The sequence below is a fragment of the Sylvia atricapilla genome, chromosome 2 (assembly GCF_009819655.1).
Source record: "Sylvia atricapilla isolate bSylAtr1 chromosome 2, bSylAtr1.pri, whole genome shotgun sequence".
Lineage (NCBI taxonomy): Eukaryota > Metazoa > Chordata > Aves > Passeriformes > Sylviidae > Sylvia > Sylvia atricapilla.
This window is the reverse complement of record NC_089141.1, coordinates 54,871,404-54,890,152: the sequence shown is the minus strand read 5'-3', so window position 1 is coordinate 54,890,152 and position 18,749 is coordinate 54,871,404. Positions and strand designations below refer to the sequence as shown.

The 18,749-nt window shown below is 41.3% G+C and overlaps 1 protein-coding gene across 1 annotated transcript in view; it reads right to left on the bottom strand.

Annotated features, from left to right (window-relative positions):
- Positions 1–15,263, bottom strand: part of EPSTI1 (epithelial stromal interaction 1) — a 49,520-nt gene extending 34,257 nt beyond the window's left edge. The window contains 3 exon segments of the mRNA XM_066313331.1: positions 2,445–2,528; positions 4,503–4,561; positions 15,010–15,263. Of these exon segments, the coding sequence (XP_066169428.1) occupies positions 2,445–2,528; positions 4,503–4,561; positions 15,010–15,206 (340 nt within the window). The 5' untranslated portion in view covers positions 15,207–15,263.
- Between the last annotated feature and the right edge of the window lie 3,486 nt (positions 15,264–18,749).

The window sequence follows — 18,749 nt, the reverse complement described above, 5'->3', positions numbered from 1 at the left end:
TGGAAGTGTTCAAGGCCAGGTTGGATTATGCTTTGAGCAATCTGGTCTAGTGGAAGGCATCCCTATCCCTGGCCCAGCAGATAAAACTAAATTATATTTAAGTTTCCTTCAGACCCAAACCATTTTATGAAATGTAAGACAACGATAGTAGACCTTTCAGGAGGAGACCTTGTCTAAAGGTAGCTGTCTCCTTTTGCTAATGGAAGGTAACTAATCTTTAGGAGCTTTTGTGACATTCAGTGAATGGGAGATCAATTCCCTAAGTGTGGCAACATCTCTATGGACACAAATAAATCGCTAAGGTAAGTTCTCAAGAGAGAGTGGCCATACAGTATACAAGCAATAAGTTTAGAGTAGCAATAAGCATATAGCTGGCATTGTAGAGGATCTCTTCCTCAAGTCTAGAAAATAAAACTGCTGCTAAAAAAGGTTGCAAAACCTTGTATGCCTAATCTTTCTCTTTTATTAGCCTTTACTTGGCAAAATTTCTTTTGTGCACTGTAGTTTTTTTGCCGGTAAAAGGTGGACATCATCTTGGAACAAACATTTTTCTGATCATTACTAGAAATTGCCTATAGCCTTTGAGCTTTGAGGTTTAATTAATTCAAGTTGGCATGGCTGTAACATCTCAAATACTTCACTGAGGTCAGGGGGTGTTGTGATCATATATAATACCAGAAAAGAGACTGTTGCATTTATCAGGCGTGATTTGTTGCTTTGCTTGCTGCTTACAGAGGAGAGTAGAACTTGCATCCTTCATTGCTCTCATCTCTCCATGATGCCTGAAAGTTTGTCAGTCAAACATTAGAGAGCTGAAACCCAAAACACTTTTTTCCCTATGGAAGGCACAAGTGCTAAAAAACTTCAACTTTAAGAAACTTCAACTTTTGTTAGAGATTTTATGTAGTGATTTGGACCAGATGTGTAGTCCTTTAAAATCACTCCAAGAAAGTAACACATGATACTTTTTTCCCTTAATGAGTACCTACAGTGGTGAAATTAGAGATGCCATTTCAGCTTCCAATTTGTTCCTGTGGGAATGATATGTTCTAATAATCTTTGCACCTCAGTTCTTTTCAGAGGATTGAACATAGTGCCTGTGTCTTGGTCTCAGGAGTCTTTGTGGCAGTTAGAAGTGACTACATCATATTTTCTTTTTATTTTTTCCTCTTAATTTGCTACTTTGCCAAGAAAGATTTTAAATGCAGTGGGGCCAGAAGTTAAGACTCCTGACACTCAGTAATGCAGCTTTAAGGGACACCCTAAGTCACATCGCCAGCACACGCACACCAAACACGTCAAATTTCTTTTTCTGGATTTCACTTTCTTCAGCAAAAAGCTCTACGATCTTCTTGTGACAGAAGTATGTCTTCTAGTATGTCTTCCCAAGCAAGAAGCAGATGTTGCATGTGAACTCACAAAGACTGTGTCTGGCCACACAACTGCACATGATGGTGGGAATACAGGGCATTGCCACCACTGCAAACAACTGTGACTCAGCTGCAGGGCAGAACATGTGGGACCAGGATCACCTTGAGCCAAAAACCAGCTCTGGGTTGGAGTTGGTTCAAATTCCTCTGTCTCCCACCTGCTGTCTATTTTTGTGCACTGTGCATCACCACAAACTTAACTTGTGTAGCCTGGCAGAGAAAGAACTTAATTTGCAGGACAAAGCAGACCACATCCTGCCCTGTGCACCCCAAATTCTCCTACAACAGCCAAGGTAAGGAAGGGCAGCTCTTCTTTTCTAAAACCTTTTTAAACTAAGTCTGAAATGTCACTAAATTCAATACTTTATGGTTGTTGCAATTCAAGATATCTCCTACACTTTGCCTCACCCATCTAGAAAACCATGGTTATCTTGGCAAACACATCAGTTATGTTCAGGGTGTCTTAAGTTCTCACAGCTTTTAACCCTGTTTTTCATTTACTTGTCTGTTGTTATCTTCACAAAATTGGTAATACAGGGCTTCACGCACATTTAACCTGCAAATGCTGAAGCTGCAGGGATCACTTTCACCTCTTCAAGAGCCAGCAGCGAGGAAAGCACACATAGTAACACAGAAGAGTTTTCTTATGGGTAACTGGAGGGTCTCCAACATGCTGTCCATCTGCACACTAATGACAAGTGTGCGCCTCCGCAGAGACATTGACCACAGACAGTGTAAACAGCAGGAGGGTTAATCCACCTGTTTTCCCCAAATGTTAGTATGGATTTTGTACTCTGATCTTGACAGATTTCTTGACTGACAATCTGTGCTGTTTTGTTTCAGAAACATCTTCCTTGCCATGATCATCAAAAAGAACAGAGCATATACAGTACGCTCATGTCAGTCCTTATTGACACTGAATCTCTTTAATAAGTAGTGAGAAAAAGTGAAAAATGTCTCATGTCTTGGAAAATTAAATTTTGCAATTCTCAGTTGCTGATTTACATGTCTTACCTAGTCTCTGTGGCACCAAAGTAATTGGCCCTGGCTTGTGTTCTTTCTTCCATTGCTCCAAGTCATTGAGCTCTTTCTTAGCAACTGATCAGGTATAAAGAGAAATAAATATACAGAAGTTAGAGGAATACTAAAAAAAAGCCATTATTGCTAATTGCATGTAGTCCTGAAGACCATCCAGGAACAAACTTGTTCTCAAGTGATGCAGACACCCCCACAACAGGTTGCACAGTCACTGCCATGATGAGCTAATAAGGCAAACATTTTCCCTAACTTGAGACTGTAATGGTGAGCAATCCTAGGACTCAACCCTAACAGTAAAGCAAAAACCAGCTCAGAGACAGCTAATAGACTGCTTTTTAACCCCCGGGAACTTATAGGTAAGTGCCACGGTATTTACTCCTGCAGGTAAAGAAGAAGTTGTTATGATGAAGATGTTATTGCTGCATAGAGGGAAATCCTTGTGGTGTAATGCTCCCCAGCAGGGAAATGAAAAGTAATTTTCCCTCCCAACCACATGCTCCCTAAATAAAAACAGGAGGAATGCATGAATCAGCTTCAAATTAAGACACTTCAATGCAGGCACCCACATGCGAGATGGACAGCAAGCTCCCAGTGTAGTCAGTGCAAGTCAATACAGCAGGGTGCAGCCATATGCTCTAGGATGGCTGATTTAACTTCTCTCTTTGTTGACTGACAGAGGAAAAAACACAACAATTCCTTTCAACAGCAAGGCCAACAAGGCCTATGGAAAGAGGAGCTGTGTTTTACACTAGCACTTCAGTTGCTTTAGGAGCTTATTTCACCCTTACTAACCATATAACCTAATGGCAGACTATGGCTATTGGAGGCTAACACCAGCCCTTTTCCAAGAGGATAAAGCCAGTATTTGGCTAAGCTTCTAAAGAGACCCAAAAGACAAAGAACAGCTTTTTATTTCACCTTTAAAACAAGCATTTAAGTAGAGACTGCATTCAGTGAGGTCCTATTTCTACCAGCATCCAAGACAAAAATTATTTTACATGCTTCAGACCTTTGACACTGGCACCACAAAGTGAAAACAGATCTTTATTAGAGCAGCAGCACCTGGGCTGTTAACATCACAGTCAGGTTTAAGATGATCTGCTGCTATTCTTCCTTCAGAAAGATTACAGTTGGGTTCATGATAAGTCCATTTTCTTTCTTATAGCCAAAGAAAACCCAACCCATGCCAGCCTGCTGGTAAAGCATTTCAGCCAAATTCACAATGTTTGATATGAAAGGATTCAATTGCACTCTTTCCTCAAGGACTCAGGACATGACAAGTGCTGACTCACACTCCTTCACCTTTCATGGCTTGCATAAATCAATGCCCAGGTGTGTAAGACTGCTGTGCTCAGTCACCTCTGTATACAGAATTTATTTCTCCATTGACTCTTGCTGTAACTTTGCCAATAGAAGATTTCAATGTATTTCTGATCTTTCTGGTAGAGATTCACAGTGTCCCTGCTTAACTACTTTAACCAGTAAGACTCAAAGCCAAGCAAAAGTGACCATATACCACAAGTACTTTCATCTAAAATGACTTTTACCAGCTTCAGTAAAAGACGCACCAACAACCCTTAAATGCATGTTCAAGAACCAACAGCATCTGCAGTTGCTTTTGTTTCCACATGGGAGTATTTTCAAAAATATTTCTTATTTATATTTTTGTTCTTCCTCCTCCTAACCCTGAGACTGTTCAAAGTTCCCAGATATGAACTCAATCCTGTAAAATTTGGATAGAGCTAGTTCCAGTATAGTCTTGTAGAAGCCATCTTGAACAGCTCCTGCACAGAAATTACCAAAATCCTTCTGAACAAGATTTATTCTGCACAACATGAAGCCAGATGATGAGTCAATCTTAAGAAAAGCTACATGATCATGGAGAATGCTCATAGCACTGGCATTACTATCAAAGCTGTACATAAAAAAGCATTGTAAAAATGAGGAAAAAAATTGCAAGAGCAATAAAATGCTAAAACCCTAAAGTTATTCAAGTAGAAATAATGCATTATGATATTAGACAACTCAACTTACTTTGCTGCAACTTTTTTCTTCTGGTTTCATTTGGAGTTACCAAGACATATGGGCCAACACTAAAATGAAAGAATACACTCTTATTTTTCCTGTTTAGACAAAATCAAGACTAGAAAGAGTTCTTCCTTCATCAGCAAAGTCAGTTTTCTGCTGTTGTAACAAACAACTTCATATAAAAACCAGAGTTTATTCTGATTCAGCTCTTTAGGAATTTTAGGTTAGTACTCCAAAAATACTTTTTATATTTGGAATTGGCAGCAGATACCAAGGATAATATTTTCAGGAGCTTTTAGCATAGACTTAGCTGTTCTTATTCAAGTCTTACTCTAGACTGCTGATCTCAAATCTCATACATTTCAAATCAAATCACTTCCATGAATCAAAATGTTCCATGTGGAAAACCACTGTCTACTGGGAAGAGCCCTGGTGCTGGCAGTTCCACCCCTTCCCTTGTGGGCATCAAGCACGTCATGGACTTAAGCAGTCTGCCCAAAAGTCGTCCAAGGAGTGTGCAAAGTCACAGTGTTTGGGATGGACCCAGATGACTTACTCTCAGCCTGAGCCTCAGTTTCCTTGTCAGTCTTTCATTTTCAGGCACCTTGGAATCCCTTGGGCATATTCATCTTGCTGTCATGCCTAAGGTGCGACTCACTGAATCAGGGCAAGGGCCCTGTTTTGCCAGACTTAATTCAAAATGCAGTTGCTGTCTCAAGGAGCTATCAATCTAATGTGACAGCAAAGAGGCAAGACAGGGTTCAGAGTGTATTAAGAGACTCGAGGTGATCAAAAGAGTGATGAAAACATGTCAGTTCCACTTGGCGAAGACAAAGGGTTTTATCTTCACGGTGTATTGTGTGAGAAGTTTACACGATTCCCACTCAGCAGAAGCTTTGCCATGGGGGTGCAGGTTTACCAGAAACGGACTAAGCTTTTGGGCCCGCACATCAGAGTCTTGGCGGGGCTTTATATGCATATGTGGGCACAAATATTTCATCTGGCTTCATTGCAGGAAAAGCACAAGGAGAAGAGCAGCTAGCAAAGAATATTTAGGATGAAGGCCGAGCCTCTTCAGGAAGGGCCACAGGGATTTGCCAGAGGACAAAATAGTAAGCAGAGAGAGAAGTTGGCAGTGGAAAAGTAATGAAACAATAAGGCCCAAGATTAAGAATTAAAAGGGGAATGAAAATCATGCAAAGAGATCAAAGTGCCCAAAGCTGCCTGCTGCCGTATCACTGTAATTCAGGGTTTGGTAAGAGAGTATTTATATCCAATTACCTCTTTCTCTTTGAAGACTTATTCTAGGAGGATGTGGATTAATTTATGAGATTAAACTAGTAAAGATAGAGCCATGAGCTGTAATGGTGCCATTTAATATGATCTTTTCCCTTTCTGCCAGCATACTCTGGTGCCCTCGAGACTGAGAGACTGCTCTGCGCGTCTCCACTGACTCCCAGACCCTCAAAGGCAGGAGTGAAGGGAGCAGCAATGCCCCACTGGCATTCACCACACAACTGCAAACATTACTTAAAAGAAACTTCGACAACACATCTTGCTTATAGCATAACATTCCCCATCAGTGATGTTGTTTCAGACTTTTTTCTATTTGATTGAGTGATAGCATTTCCAATTTATCCCAAAGTGCCTTTAACAAGCTGCTTCACAATTTATCTGTTTCAAGGCTTTTTTCAGTAGCTTTTGGTTTTGTTTCAGATATTAAGATCATATTTCTCTCAAGTTCATAAACAAAAATTATTAAGTACCTCTTAAACTCCCCTCCCTTCCCTTTGGCAGTGATAAAAGTGGCTGAAATTGTGGGTTGCAATGCTACATATCTTCCCCTCCCAAAAATCGATCAGTGCATCTAAGATATCACACTGTTTCACAGCACTAGAGGGCAGAAGAGTTTTTATACCATGTACTTTGATGACTTTAAACAGTATTTGTCTGGTTGATTCGTTTTAAGGTATAATCAATTAAAAAAAAAAGACCTCGGCTTGTCTGAACATGTGAGAAATATGAGAAATCATGGTATCAAATCTAGCCTTTTTACCATGAATCATTTGCTTTATCTGCTTCTGCTTTTGGCTGGAAGGCTCAGACACCAGGAGGTCAGGTGGACCCCTCTCTTCTGGTACCTGACTGTGGCCTCATTAGCAGCACCTTGGAAGGACTGCACATGAAATACAGGAAAGATCAATCAGTTTACAAAAGAGGTAGACGTGACAGTACATTTACCATCTGTTTTCCAGAGAGCCGATTAAGAGTCATTGTGTTTAAAACAGTGCTTATTTAAAAGCCAAATTGGTTTCCATTTTATTGAAAAAAAGGCAAAGAAAGGAAGGATGCCAAGTCTCCAGTGGGGGAGGGAAGGGGAGAACAGGACACTAACTTTTCCTTGTTTTTTTATATAATCATTTGTTTTAGTTACTATTAGAAATTGTAAGAAATAAAAAAAGGTTGGGAGAGCATTACTGAGTTTATCTAACTTCATAGTATTCACCTTGGTCTCTGGGAAGATACGTCTGAGTATGGGTTTGGGTACTAGTATCAGGAATGGCCTTAAGCTGAAGCAGGGCAGGTTTAGGTTAGATACTAAGAAGTTTTTCCTGTGAGGGGAGTGAGGCAGTGGCACAAGTTTCCAGAGATGTTGTGAATTCCCCATCCCTGGAAGTGTTTAAGACCAGGCTGGATGGGGCTCTGAATAGCCTGGTCTAGTGGAAGGATTCCTGCCCATGGCAGGGGGGTTGGAACAACATGACCTTTAAGGTTTCTTAAAGAATCATCCCATGATTCTCTGATCTGGAGGAAGGAAGAGTAAGTGCTTGGTAAACTTGTGGGAGGAGTGAAAGTCAGGTTCCTTGCCTTTTAACCGTACAGGAGAGAAGCCAGATGAGCTGTTGCCTGAGAAACTCCACCTGCCCTACCAGCTCTAAAATCTGCACCTAATATCCCTCATTTTCTTGAGATTATTTTCTTGAAGGAAAGAAAGTTAATGCAAAAACCCACCACCAGCTTTCACCTTGTGTTTTTTATCCAGTTTGCAGGATACTGTATGTAATTTCTTTGTTCAGGAAAAACTCTGATCCAGTTAAGCCTATAAAACCCACTACAGCCTGTCAATTTAATATTCCAGTCCATTTCTGGGTTGCCACAGTAGCCATAAGTCTGGAGTGAATTATCCTACTTACCTGAGGAACAATTAAGGAAATGTAAAGATTTGAAGCTATCAATGGTTTGCAGAATTTTGTGCTTTATACCAATATATGAAGTACTTCAAAATCCACAGACGGAAAAGATGATAAAAAATTTAACTTTACAGTTTCCTTAATAATGATTCTGATTGTTACAAGACTTACTCCTATCTTTGAGGTAGGGTTGTTTTATAAATACAAATACAGAAGTCACTGGAAAGGGGAGAAAGAACATCTTACCCCAGTTATAGCTCTTCAAAAAAGAAAAATCATCTTCTGCCTTTATGGATAATATTAATCTTGATGACTGTTTTTTGTTTTATTTTCTCCACAGAAAATGGGAATGTATTGACTTATTACACAGACTGAACAGATATTAATGAGAGTAAGAAAGTTATAACCCAATAAGAGAATGTATCTATATTGAAATAAAAAAACCCCCAGAACCTCTTATGATTTTTCAAGCAATACACATGATATACCACAGTTGTGGGATTATAAATACCTATGTAACAATATATCATTGTGGTTTAACCCCAGTCAGTAACTAGGCACCACATGGCTGCTCACTCACTCTGCCCCTCATGGGATGGGAGGGAGAATTAGAAGGTTAAAAGTGAGAAAACTCATGGGTTGAGATGAAGACAGTTTAACAGGTAAAGCAAAAGCTGCACACACAAACAAAGCAGGACATGGAACGGATTCACCACTTCCCATGGGCAGGCAGGTGTTCAGCCATCCCCACAAAAGCAGGGCTCCATCACATGTAACAGTGACTTGGGAAGAACAAACTCCATCACTTTGTGCATCTCACCCCTCCTTCTCCTTCCCCCACCTATGTATGCTGAGCCTGATGCCATGTGCTATGGGATACACCTCTGTCAGTTGAGATCAGCTGTCCCACAGCTGTCTTACAGCTTTCTGTGCACCCCCAGCCCACTCACTGGTGGGGTGGGAGGGAGGAAAGGGGCTGACTCAATGGCAGCCCTGCTCAGCAATAACAAAACACATAATAACATCTCTGTGTTATGAACACTTTTGGTCATTAATCCAAACTCTAACCTCATAGCAGCTACTATGAAGAAAATAGGCTCTACTCCAGTCAAAACCAGCACATACAGGGAGAGATACAAAACATTTCACTCAGGAGAAACATGCAATACAGTCATAGATAATCTGTAATGACAGTTTATACTTTGAGTGATTAGTAACATTAGGAGCACCATGTATGAAAACTAAAATTCTGAATCATATGTGTAAGTCTACTCTTCTAACTAGCTCAAGGACACATTTTCGGTGCTTTCAAGGCATTGGCCATAGCAACTTTCGTTCTACTTTCTTCCAGGTTTGTATAAAATAGTTTATTTCTGAAATTGAAAAAACATGAGGATGGCTATTTACTGATAATAGTTTTTGGAGAGCTGTGCTCTTCAGTTTTTCCTCAAGTCTACTCCAGCCATCTACCACAAGAGAGATTTTCAAATGAAGCGTGAAATGGTTTAAGGAGTTACAGAAGGAATGGGTGTTATAAACAATTTCCAGTTCCTCTGGGTTTTATACCGTGGGTGCATTGGTACATGCATCTGACAGAGCTGAAAGCCAAATATCTTGCTCTGCAGGGCAGAGTGCTCTGCATAACAGACAGACAGAAACTAAGGAGAATGAAGTTGGAGAGCAACACAAATGACTAAAGCTTGTGAAGGAGACAGGGCAGATTCAGTCTGAGGAGGGACCTAGGGAAAGACATGAGCGAGATACTGCATTAGACAATGTGTAAAGATGGAATTTAAAAGAGAAAAGAGACTGAATTTAAGAGAGAAAAGAGACCAAACTGCCAAAGTCAACTCTTGAATCCCTTCCACTATACACTAACTTGAACTTTGCATTCCTTTATCAGGAATTATTTTAAGAGCTGTCAAGTCCACACCACCATCAAGCACTGTTTTCGCCAAGGCTCCCATGCCTGATGGAGCAGCCATATGCTGCTGAGCAGCACAGAAGCTGCCAAATTAAAGGGCTACAAGATGCCAAATCCCAGCAAGCAGACAACTGTCCTGTAGGTATCCCTATTTTGCAATGCACACACAGCCAGATGCTAATGATAATTGACAGCCACAGTTCTAGACCTCAGCTGAGCAATATGCTCTGTGTCCCAGCAGTGCCATAAGCAGAGCTCGAGGAGAGTGTACAATCCTTGCATGCAGCCCTGGGGCTCTGGCTTTCCCTCTTTATCAGTGGCGTCGTATTACCAGTTTGCAGCTCAGAGACAAAAGTGATTTACTGGGGCTTAGCATTACACACTGTCTGATTCATCCTCACTGCATGTGTGCTCTTAACACGAGAGGCAGAAAATGAATTACATTATCAGGAAATGTTTATCACCAAAAATCTACCTCCATGAATTTTGTCCTATGTTTGCCACAGGCCAGGAATGTACTCAATTACCAAAGTTCAAAATATGTCTGGAAGATTATTAAACCAAGGTAACTCACTTCCATATCTGGTCCCTTTCATTAAGAACAGACAACATTTTTGCCATTGTGAGGCTTTCGGTTAAAGCAAAGAGTTAAATCCTGAAGAAGTGAACTTGCAAGGGGGAAGAGTGAGAAGGGAAAGAGCAGCAGGGGGGCAGCCCAGGAGAAAGTAAGAGTCAGAAATCTGCAGGAAAAGAAACAGACCTGAGGTTCTGCTGTTACCCACATGCTTTTACAGAAATTCCTTAAGTTAAATATGGTTCAAAGACTAAAACTGAAACTTGGAACTAAATTCCCAACAGTTTAGATGAGGCTCACACTCAGCAGCTTGTTGTGGTCTTAGCACACCAGAAAGAAGGGCAGGTGCTTCAGCCAGTACTCTGTTTTGGACAATCTCATCTTGGATCTCTAAAGATCCAAGCAAATTGCCATCCTGAAGGATCAAATCAGGAAACCAAGGAGTAGCTCTCAGCCCACACTTGGCTCCCAGCACACCTTTCTCTCCTCTGAAAACGCTAAGGTGCCATTAGTCACCTGTGCTTGTGGTCAGATTATGCCACAGGGCAGAGTTCACTGTGGCAGGGTTGTAGATCAGCATCAGACCCAGCAATATCTAGGAAACTCAGACATGACCATGCTCATGCTGTTCCCACATCCTGGAGCAGCTCAGTTCCCTCAGTGCAGCACAGTGTCAGGGATGTAGGGAGCATGCCAGAGACAGCTGGAGCAACTGGCAATCACTAGCCCTGAGGAGCATGGAGCATCATACATGGGCAGGCCAGGCACTGGGCTTGGCAGCACCAAGTGCTGAGCTGAGCTATCCCCTGCAGGGGCGTGCATGTGTTGCATGTCAGGCCTGCCAGCATGCCTGGAGAGCTCAGCAGGTCAGATACATATCACATGAACATTGAGATCTGAGCTAGTGGCATGCTCATCTCTGCTTCCCCCTTTTCTTTTCAACAATGTATTTCCTCCTCCGCTGTCTCTGCACCAAAGAATTCGTTCTTTCATTGCCCCTGCCCAAACAAATGCAGCATCCTCCCATACATTCCTTATTCATCATCTTGCCATAGCTCCTCATCAAGCTATGCATCAAGAGAATGTCAGGGCTTGTGCAAAACAAGCTCTTCCAAAAAAGCCTTCTAATACAGAATTTGGAAGGACTTCCTCCCTCCCACCAAGCATTATATGGAACAGCAACCCCCACAATCCAGACTAATATAGTTCTTGTCTTACACAGACCCTGCCACAAATCCTGTGGCTGGAGAAAAGGCTGGCTACTGACCACTGTGAATCCAGGCATCTCTGAAGTGCTCCACTGGGCTGTAAACATTAGTACGTCAGCTAAAACAGAGAGAGCTGGGAGACTTCTCCTGTGCAGCAAATGGAGAACTAAACTCTGAACAGATCTTCCATGATTCAAATCACCTGTCTTGCACTCCCACCAGCGGCTGGGCAGTGGGCAAAACAAGCATTTTTCAAAAAAACTTCCTACAGTTCTGTACACTAATTTTTTAAAATTTTATTTTAAAGAAACTTCAGTTCATGAAAAGAAAAAATCAGAACTGTTAAGTATAGTCTGTCAGCAATAGGATGAGGGGTCTTATAACATAGATATTCTGGGTGTTTTGTTTTTGGGTTTTTTTGGTTTGTTGTTGGGTTTTTTTGGTTTGTTTTTTTTTTTTTTTTTTAATTCAGGATTAAGACTGGAAAAAGAAGGAAAGAAAGCTCTGATAGATTTGGCTCCAGCAGTTAAAGAATACAATTTCTCTTGAGTCAAGCATTCTAGCAAGTTCGCTCTCCTTTCAAACAAAATGATGAGGGACTGTTACCAGCTGTGCAGCAATATATCTCCAGGCTTTATTATTTTGAATTTCAGTTTTTAATGGATTTTACCAGAACCAATATTATTCTTGGCAGCTTTAAAGGCGCTAAAGGCGGACTGCTGAATGGGGGCAGCAGTTTCTTTTTCAGGCTCTAGCTATAGTTCACCCTCTAATTTCCCCACTTTCCTCCACCTTTCTTCTGTGCAGACTTTTGTTTCTGAATAGGTATGAACAGGGGCAATTTGGGAATTGGCTTTCTTCAAGTTAATTTCATGGCACTTAGCAGACAAAGTGAAGCCACTTAAATGCAAGCTTATTATTATAGGCAGTCTCAAGCTCTTGTCATCCTGGTGACTTTTTTCTCCATGGCCTGAAACCACATTCTACATATAACTGGATGGGGATGTGCAAAATGTGACTTCAATTTTGCATTTGAACAAGTATTTTTCTTAATTAGGACCATTTTATTGTCACTTCTCGCCCTTGACATATCATATAAGGGCTTTTCCAAAGCAAAACTATCCTCTAATATCAGCTGCCCACTCTGTATTTTTAAAAGTCCAGTTTGAATATTGAGTACTGAACAGGACTGCAACATGCTACATCCCACACATATTTCACATGTCCAATCTAAACAAAAGGTCCCCATATCTGATCCTAAGATGGTCCTGAGAATGTTTTCCCACTCCCAATTATTCTCACAGCCTGAGACGGAGAGTTTGCATGGAAACAGTTCACACAGAGCCTTCAAAAGAGACTCCAACTCCTGCTTTGCTGGCAGCAAAACCATATCCCTGTATGCTTCCAAAAAATAGCAAGCAGAAGCTGGAATAGAGACACTGCTTGGCACAGAGGTATCCTACTCGGGCCCCTCACGTTCCCTCTGCTATGCATATTCCAGAAAGCCTTTGGTAATGCTAGTCTGTCCTTTCTTTCTCCTCCCCCATTACTTCAGATCTCCAACTGCTCTTGTCATACCAGAGCCTGAAAACCTGGACCATTCTGAGGGTGTCCCAGTATTTTAGTTTTAAAGGTCATATCAAAATGGGGTTTAAACCCATATTTAAAGTGGTTAAAAAAAAAAAAAAAAAAAGCTGAGCCAGCTTTATTACTTCTAAAACAATATTTTAATCTGAAATCTTTCTTGAAATATAACTTGAGAAAATGAACAAAGTAATAACGAACAAAACTTTTTTTTTTAAGGAATAAAGATCTCTGCTGTTCTGTTTCAGTATTTCAGATGCTATCTTCTCCTTTAATCTGTGTTAGTTAAGGAAATTGCAGTTTAAGTAGCTTCGTCCCATTCAAACTGCCCAGCAGCATCCTCCTTCTCAAGGGAAGGATGCAAACCCCACTCTTGTTCACTTCATTTTTTGAGTATTAGCTAGCCACTCATATTACTTGGTTTCTGTTTCAACCTGCCTTTCCCTCATCCCTCTTCTCATTAACTGAATACTAATGCAGGCTTTAATTTGTACATCCAAGATTCAGGAACTAATTCTTTGTTAGAACTTTATGAAGACACAGAGAGAATTTTTTCACATGCAAAAAATACTACTCCATCTTTGCAGTGGATGCACACCAACTTTATGTCTGCAAGAATCATGTAAGATGAAAGAGGGAACAGAGATTTGTGTGATTATACGTGCCCTGGCCTTAAATTCTGCAGGGAGCTCTGGCAAACCAACTGATTAATTATTCACCTAACTTCTACCAGGGGGTTTGTATGCCAGACAAAAACTGGGTAAAGGCAGTCATGCCAATGGGAAAACTTCCACTAGCCCTGCGGCCCCCTCCTCCCCCTGAAAAAAAAAAAAAAAACAACCAAAACAAGAAAGCAACAAAATGCACACATCACAGCTACATAAACAAACTGAGGCTCTCCTTGCCCTACTGTGGATACCTGGCACTGTGAGATCAGGCAAGACAGAGAATTTTTCATATTTGGAAGTGGCAGAAAAAAAACAGACTGTAATTAAGGAATTGCTGTTTGCTCTCCTGAAAGTCAGTCATTAAAGCGCTGATGGATTTTAAAGGGACTCAGCTCTTAATAATCCCTGTATCATTACTACCTAATAGGCAAGCATTCATGGGTTTGAGTGGAAAGCTGCTGATCTCTGCTTGCCATCAGCTGCCTGCCACCTCCTCCACTGGTGGCTCCACCTTCTTCATCCGGAAAGAAGGGGAAGGAAACTGAAACAGCAGTTCTGCCAGCTGCGCTTTGAAAACCGGATGAAAAAGAAGCAAGCTAAGCAAAATCAGCACATAACAAAAATAACAATCTTAGCGTTACATGCACTGTTACTGAGAACTCCGAAAAAGCACATTAGGGGAAAAAGACTAAACACTTAGCTATGGTCATCTAAGCATATTTATATTAAACACGTGTGCATAAAATAAAACCATGCAGCTTTCGGTTTCTATTCTGTATTATATCTGCAAGACAGCTTACGCAAGCTATCTATTGCAGGATAGTCACTGGAATGCTGGAGACAGGCTAAGCATAGATTTCAATAAAGAACAAAATAAAATCAAGAGCTGAAGCTTTGGTTTTAGTTTTGTCAGCATGAAGTTTCTGGAAGCTGTTCTGTGTCCTTGAGTGCATTCAGAGCAGTGCTGGAATGCAGCCTATATCCATCTCTTAAGCTAAAGTAAGTATTTTTAGACTTTCCAGGATGAAATATTAGGAGACACAGAAAACAGTGAGCTAGAACCAGATTGGAAATTTCACTTTGCAAAAAGATGCCAAGAAACAGGCACCACATAGGCCAGTATCCAAGGCACAGAACTGGCCGCTGCTATGGCACAGTGTGTAAGCCATGCTATCAAGAAGCCTGCCAGAACATCTCGGGTCTCACATAGGAAACTTCAAGAAGATGACAACATGCTGCTTGTGTGCTCAGCCACATTTAGGCTCTCTACAGAGCATTTGCACTCTTAAAGGTGTACATCTTGAGTAAGTTGGAGAACAGGCATCCACTACAAGTAAAATCATCTTAGACTCCTTGTTACTTACCGCTGCTCTTGCTGTTGTTGGCGCGCTGGTGCTTGGCCTCCTCCTTTCTCTTCAGATGCTGTCAGCTTCTGGGTGTTTTCACCCTTCTCTGTTTCATTGTTGCCATGCCAGGGGTTACCCCGAGAGGAAGATGGAGTAGTGGAGGCAATATCTGTCCTGTGCCTGTTGCCTTCCTTCCATCCTCCAAGCCCAGACATGGTTTTGCAAGTGGCTTGCCTTGACAGAAACCAGTATTGGTGCTATAACTAGGGAAACACTCAAAACTTTGGAGGTACCACAAATCAGTTTCAATTCCTGGTAAGCTCCTCCCCTTCCTGAACTTTGGACAGGCAGGCATGCCAATACATGCGCCGGTTTCTGAGGCATCCGGCAGCTGAAGCTCAAGTTTCATCGTCTCAATCAGGCAGACAGGAGTCACAGGGTGACAGAGAAGCCGATCTGCGCCATGAGCTAGGTGACATCAGCTTGTTCAGAAGCATGGGGAGGTCTGACATTTTTCTGATATGTTTCTGACATATATTTCTGATATATTTCTGATAGATTTCTGACATTTTTTTAACCCAACGCTTCCCTGTGACAGAGGGAATAACTCTTGAGGGTGTTATGACCCACTTCTGAAGGTGAAGGTAACCCAGGTTCTTGTTAATAGATCTCTTGGGGCAGATTAGAATGAAAAACCACTGAATGATCACTGTTTGCACATATATATATATATATATGTATGAACAATTTGGTTGCAATGGAAAGCAGCTATACAGCCATTTTGGTTATTATTATCTATAGTAATATGGCAATATGAAAGCATAAAGATATCACTTAAAATGTGCAAGCGGAAAAAAGGAAGATAGAGAAAGAAAGGGTGAGAGTAGAAAGATTCACAACTACCATCCCTGCATTTACAATGAGACTTGAGTTTGCTGTTGGTTGAAGTGGTGATCTAAGGTCTTGATCCAGCAGCAGTGGGTGTGTGTAAGAGAGAGCAACTTGTCCTGGTGAAAAGCACCATCCTGTCTCCACAAGATCTGCCTCTTATTGGCCTCAAAGCCCAGCCTGTAAACTCTGGCAGTTATAAGTTCACCCCTTCTGTCTTATGCAGACCAGAGGTTTGCCATTGCACACCCAAAAACTCACCTCTTTTTTGGGGGGTTGCAAACCAGGTCTCTCAAAGTACCCTAGTGCCTTCACAAATGAGTGATTGTTTTGAGTCATAGTCCAGTCTCTCACAAGGGATTTTTCTGGTTTCTATTTCCCGTGAGTGTACAAAGAAAGATGAAAGAGAAACTAAAAACTAACCTTTAGTCAAATCTTAAGGCAATGGTCCTGAAAAATTCCAGTTTGGCCTTTCAATTCTCCACAGAGGACTTTGACTTTCCTAATTCTACCTGAACAGAGGACAAATACATGATCCACTTGTTAAAAATGGAGATCCTTTGAGTGATCACAGCTAACCAGTGTTAGTGTATCTGTGGGATCTGAAGGGCTGGGAGTAACCAGCAACCTTCTTAATATCACTAGTAAATAAAAGATGTTTGGCGACTTCTAACCCAAGCGAAAAAGAACTAGCAACACTACTCCAGGTTAATGCAGCAGATTTAAGGGGATCCAGCTCCACACATGCAGATTTCATCACTCTTTGTCCTCAGCTGAGCAAGCTACACTAAAAACACACTGCTGGCCAGGTTTCCTGACTGCCCAGACCACCTAGGTGTTACAGCACTCTCCACACATGCTGGGGAAGGAGTAAAGTAAAAGGCCATATGGAAAGCCATAGGCTGCCTGGTGGTTGTAATTCTCCTTGGTGCACTGCAGCTCACCTCCCAAGCTTCCATATCCACAAGGATACATCTCCTAGGGTTGCCCGAAGAAGGCAGCACCAATGATCTCTTCCTCTCCCCACCCCTCCTAACATGCTCTGAGCAGAGATGATCTTCATTTGTACACAAATCACCCTGCAGACTTTGGAGTGCAAGGGCAGTGTGGTGTAAAGGGATGAACTGGTGGACAGTCCCTTGCATTGCATCTCTTCAGAAATATACATATGTGTTTAATATACAAGGCAAATGAAAGCAAGCATGAAGCTTACTCCCTTCCATAGAGCTGCAGGGTCAATAAAGAAGACACAGAAGCAGCAAAAGTAGCACAGAAATTATAGCAAAGTCATGTCTGAGGATTGCAAAGATTTGTGGGATAGCAGCTGTGCCTGCAGACACCCTATCTGGTAAAAATCCAGCTTTGACATCTGGAGTGTTCTTATCCACGCAGATTGATGTCTTAATAACCCATATTTAATTACGAAAATTGATTATAATTAATGTGGCCACTGCTGCTGTGTCTTCAATCCTATGATGTTATATAAAACTCAGATCTAGTGTCATTTTTCTGTTGAAATTTAGAAAGTTTTGGCTGAAAACAGTAACTGTAGAATCTAAATATTTATATCTATATTGCTAAAAAAAGAGGGATGTGAAATGAACCCGAGCACTAGAAGCTTGATCACTTTCATTGGTTCCTTGCTCATTTATTTCACAGCTCTGTTGTGGACAATCCAAACTAACTCTATCAAGCACAACATCTAGGCCTGGCTCTAAGGATGGTTCATGCCAGACATGACCCCTAGAAAGTCAGCATTAACATGTGTACCAGATTTATTTTGTCCACCCTAGACATCTCTTCATCACTATCCCAGCAATCTCAAACTCACCCCATAGCCTCTGTGTGATACTCTGTTGGAGTTCTAGAAACTTACAGTTTGGGGTTTTGGTGTATAGCAATACATATGAGTCAAGATGGAGGATTTTGGGTATTGTTTTTGTCCTTCTTCTTCACCTTCTTCTTCATGGGTTTGGGTGGTTTTCTGTAATTGGGTGAAAAAGGTCTGCACTGTGGGCCTTGGGTGGTCATTATTGGGTCAAAACCATAAATAATAGAGATGTCACCTTGCTATTGGGTAATTATCACTTAAAAGACCTTGGAAAGAGTTAGAAGCACTCCATTTTACCTTCGTTTTCTAAGAGCTCATGGTGTGTGAGTCTGTAAATACTGTAAATAGATAAGAGATAATAAACATTCCAAGTGCAAACTCAATCCTATGTTTCCCATGTATTATTCATCCTGACTTTGGCAGGAAAAGAAAAGAAGCCAAAACCACCACCAGCGTATCATTCATCAGCCCTTCGGTTTAGCACTACTTAAGCACAACATTTCACAGACTGCAATCCAGCTCTTTCATTGCTTCACATGCATTTGAGCTGAAATGTCCCCAAATAATAAAAAATGTCCCCAAGCTCTAGCATCATGGCAGTACCACCTACGGCTCTCAGGACTGTTGGAATTTGGTAAGGACTTACATTTTGCCTCCACTAGGATCAAGCCAGCCACTTAGCTACTTGTAGCCTAGTGGAGGCTAGTCTTGGGCAACATATATATGTCTGGACTAACTGTATTTAGGAAAAAGGATCAGCCTCCAACCCTGTTTATTTAGTGTCATAGACGTTAAACAGACGTAAAAATGTCAGAATGCCAATGTATTCAGTCTCCTAAAACATGCAAACATCACCAAATCTCAACCCTTCCCAAATCCTTCATTAGGATTTTAATTCAGTACTTATATTTTTCTAGACCTACCAAGTACTGGCTGCGAATTCTATCTGAGGGGGTGTATTTGTAGTTGTTGCACATCCCTAACTGCATCTGAGGCTGTGATGCACTGGCCCTTGCTATCAACTGAGCACCCAAGCAGC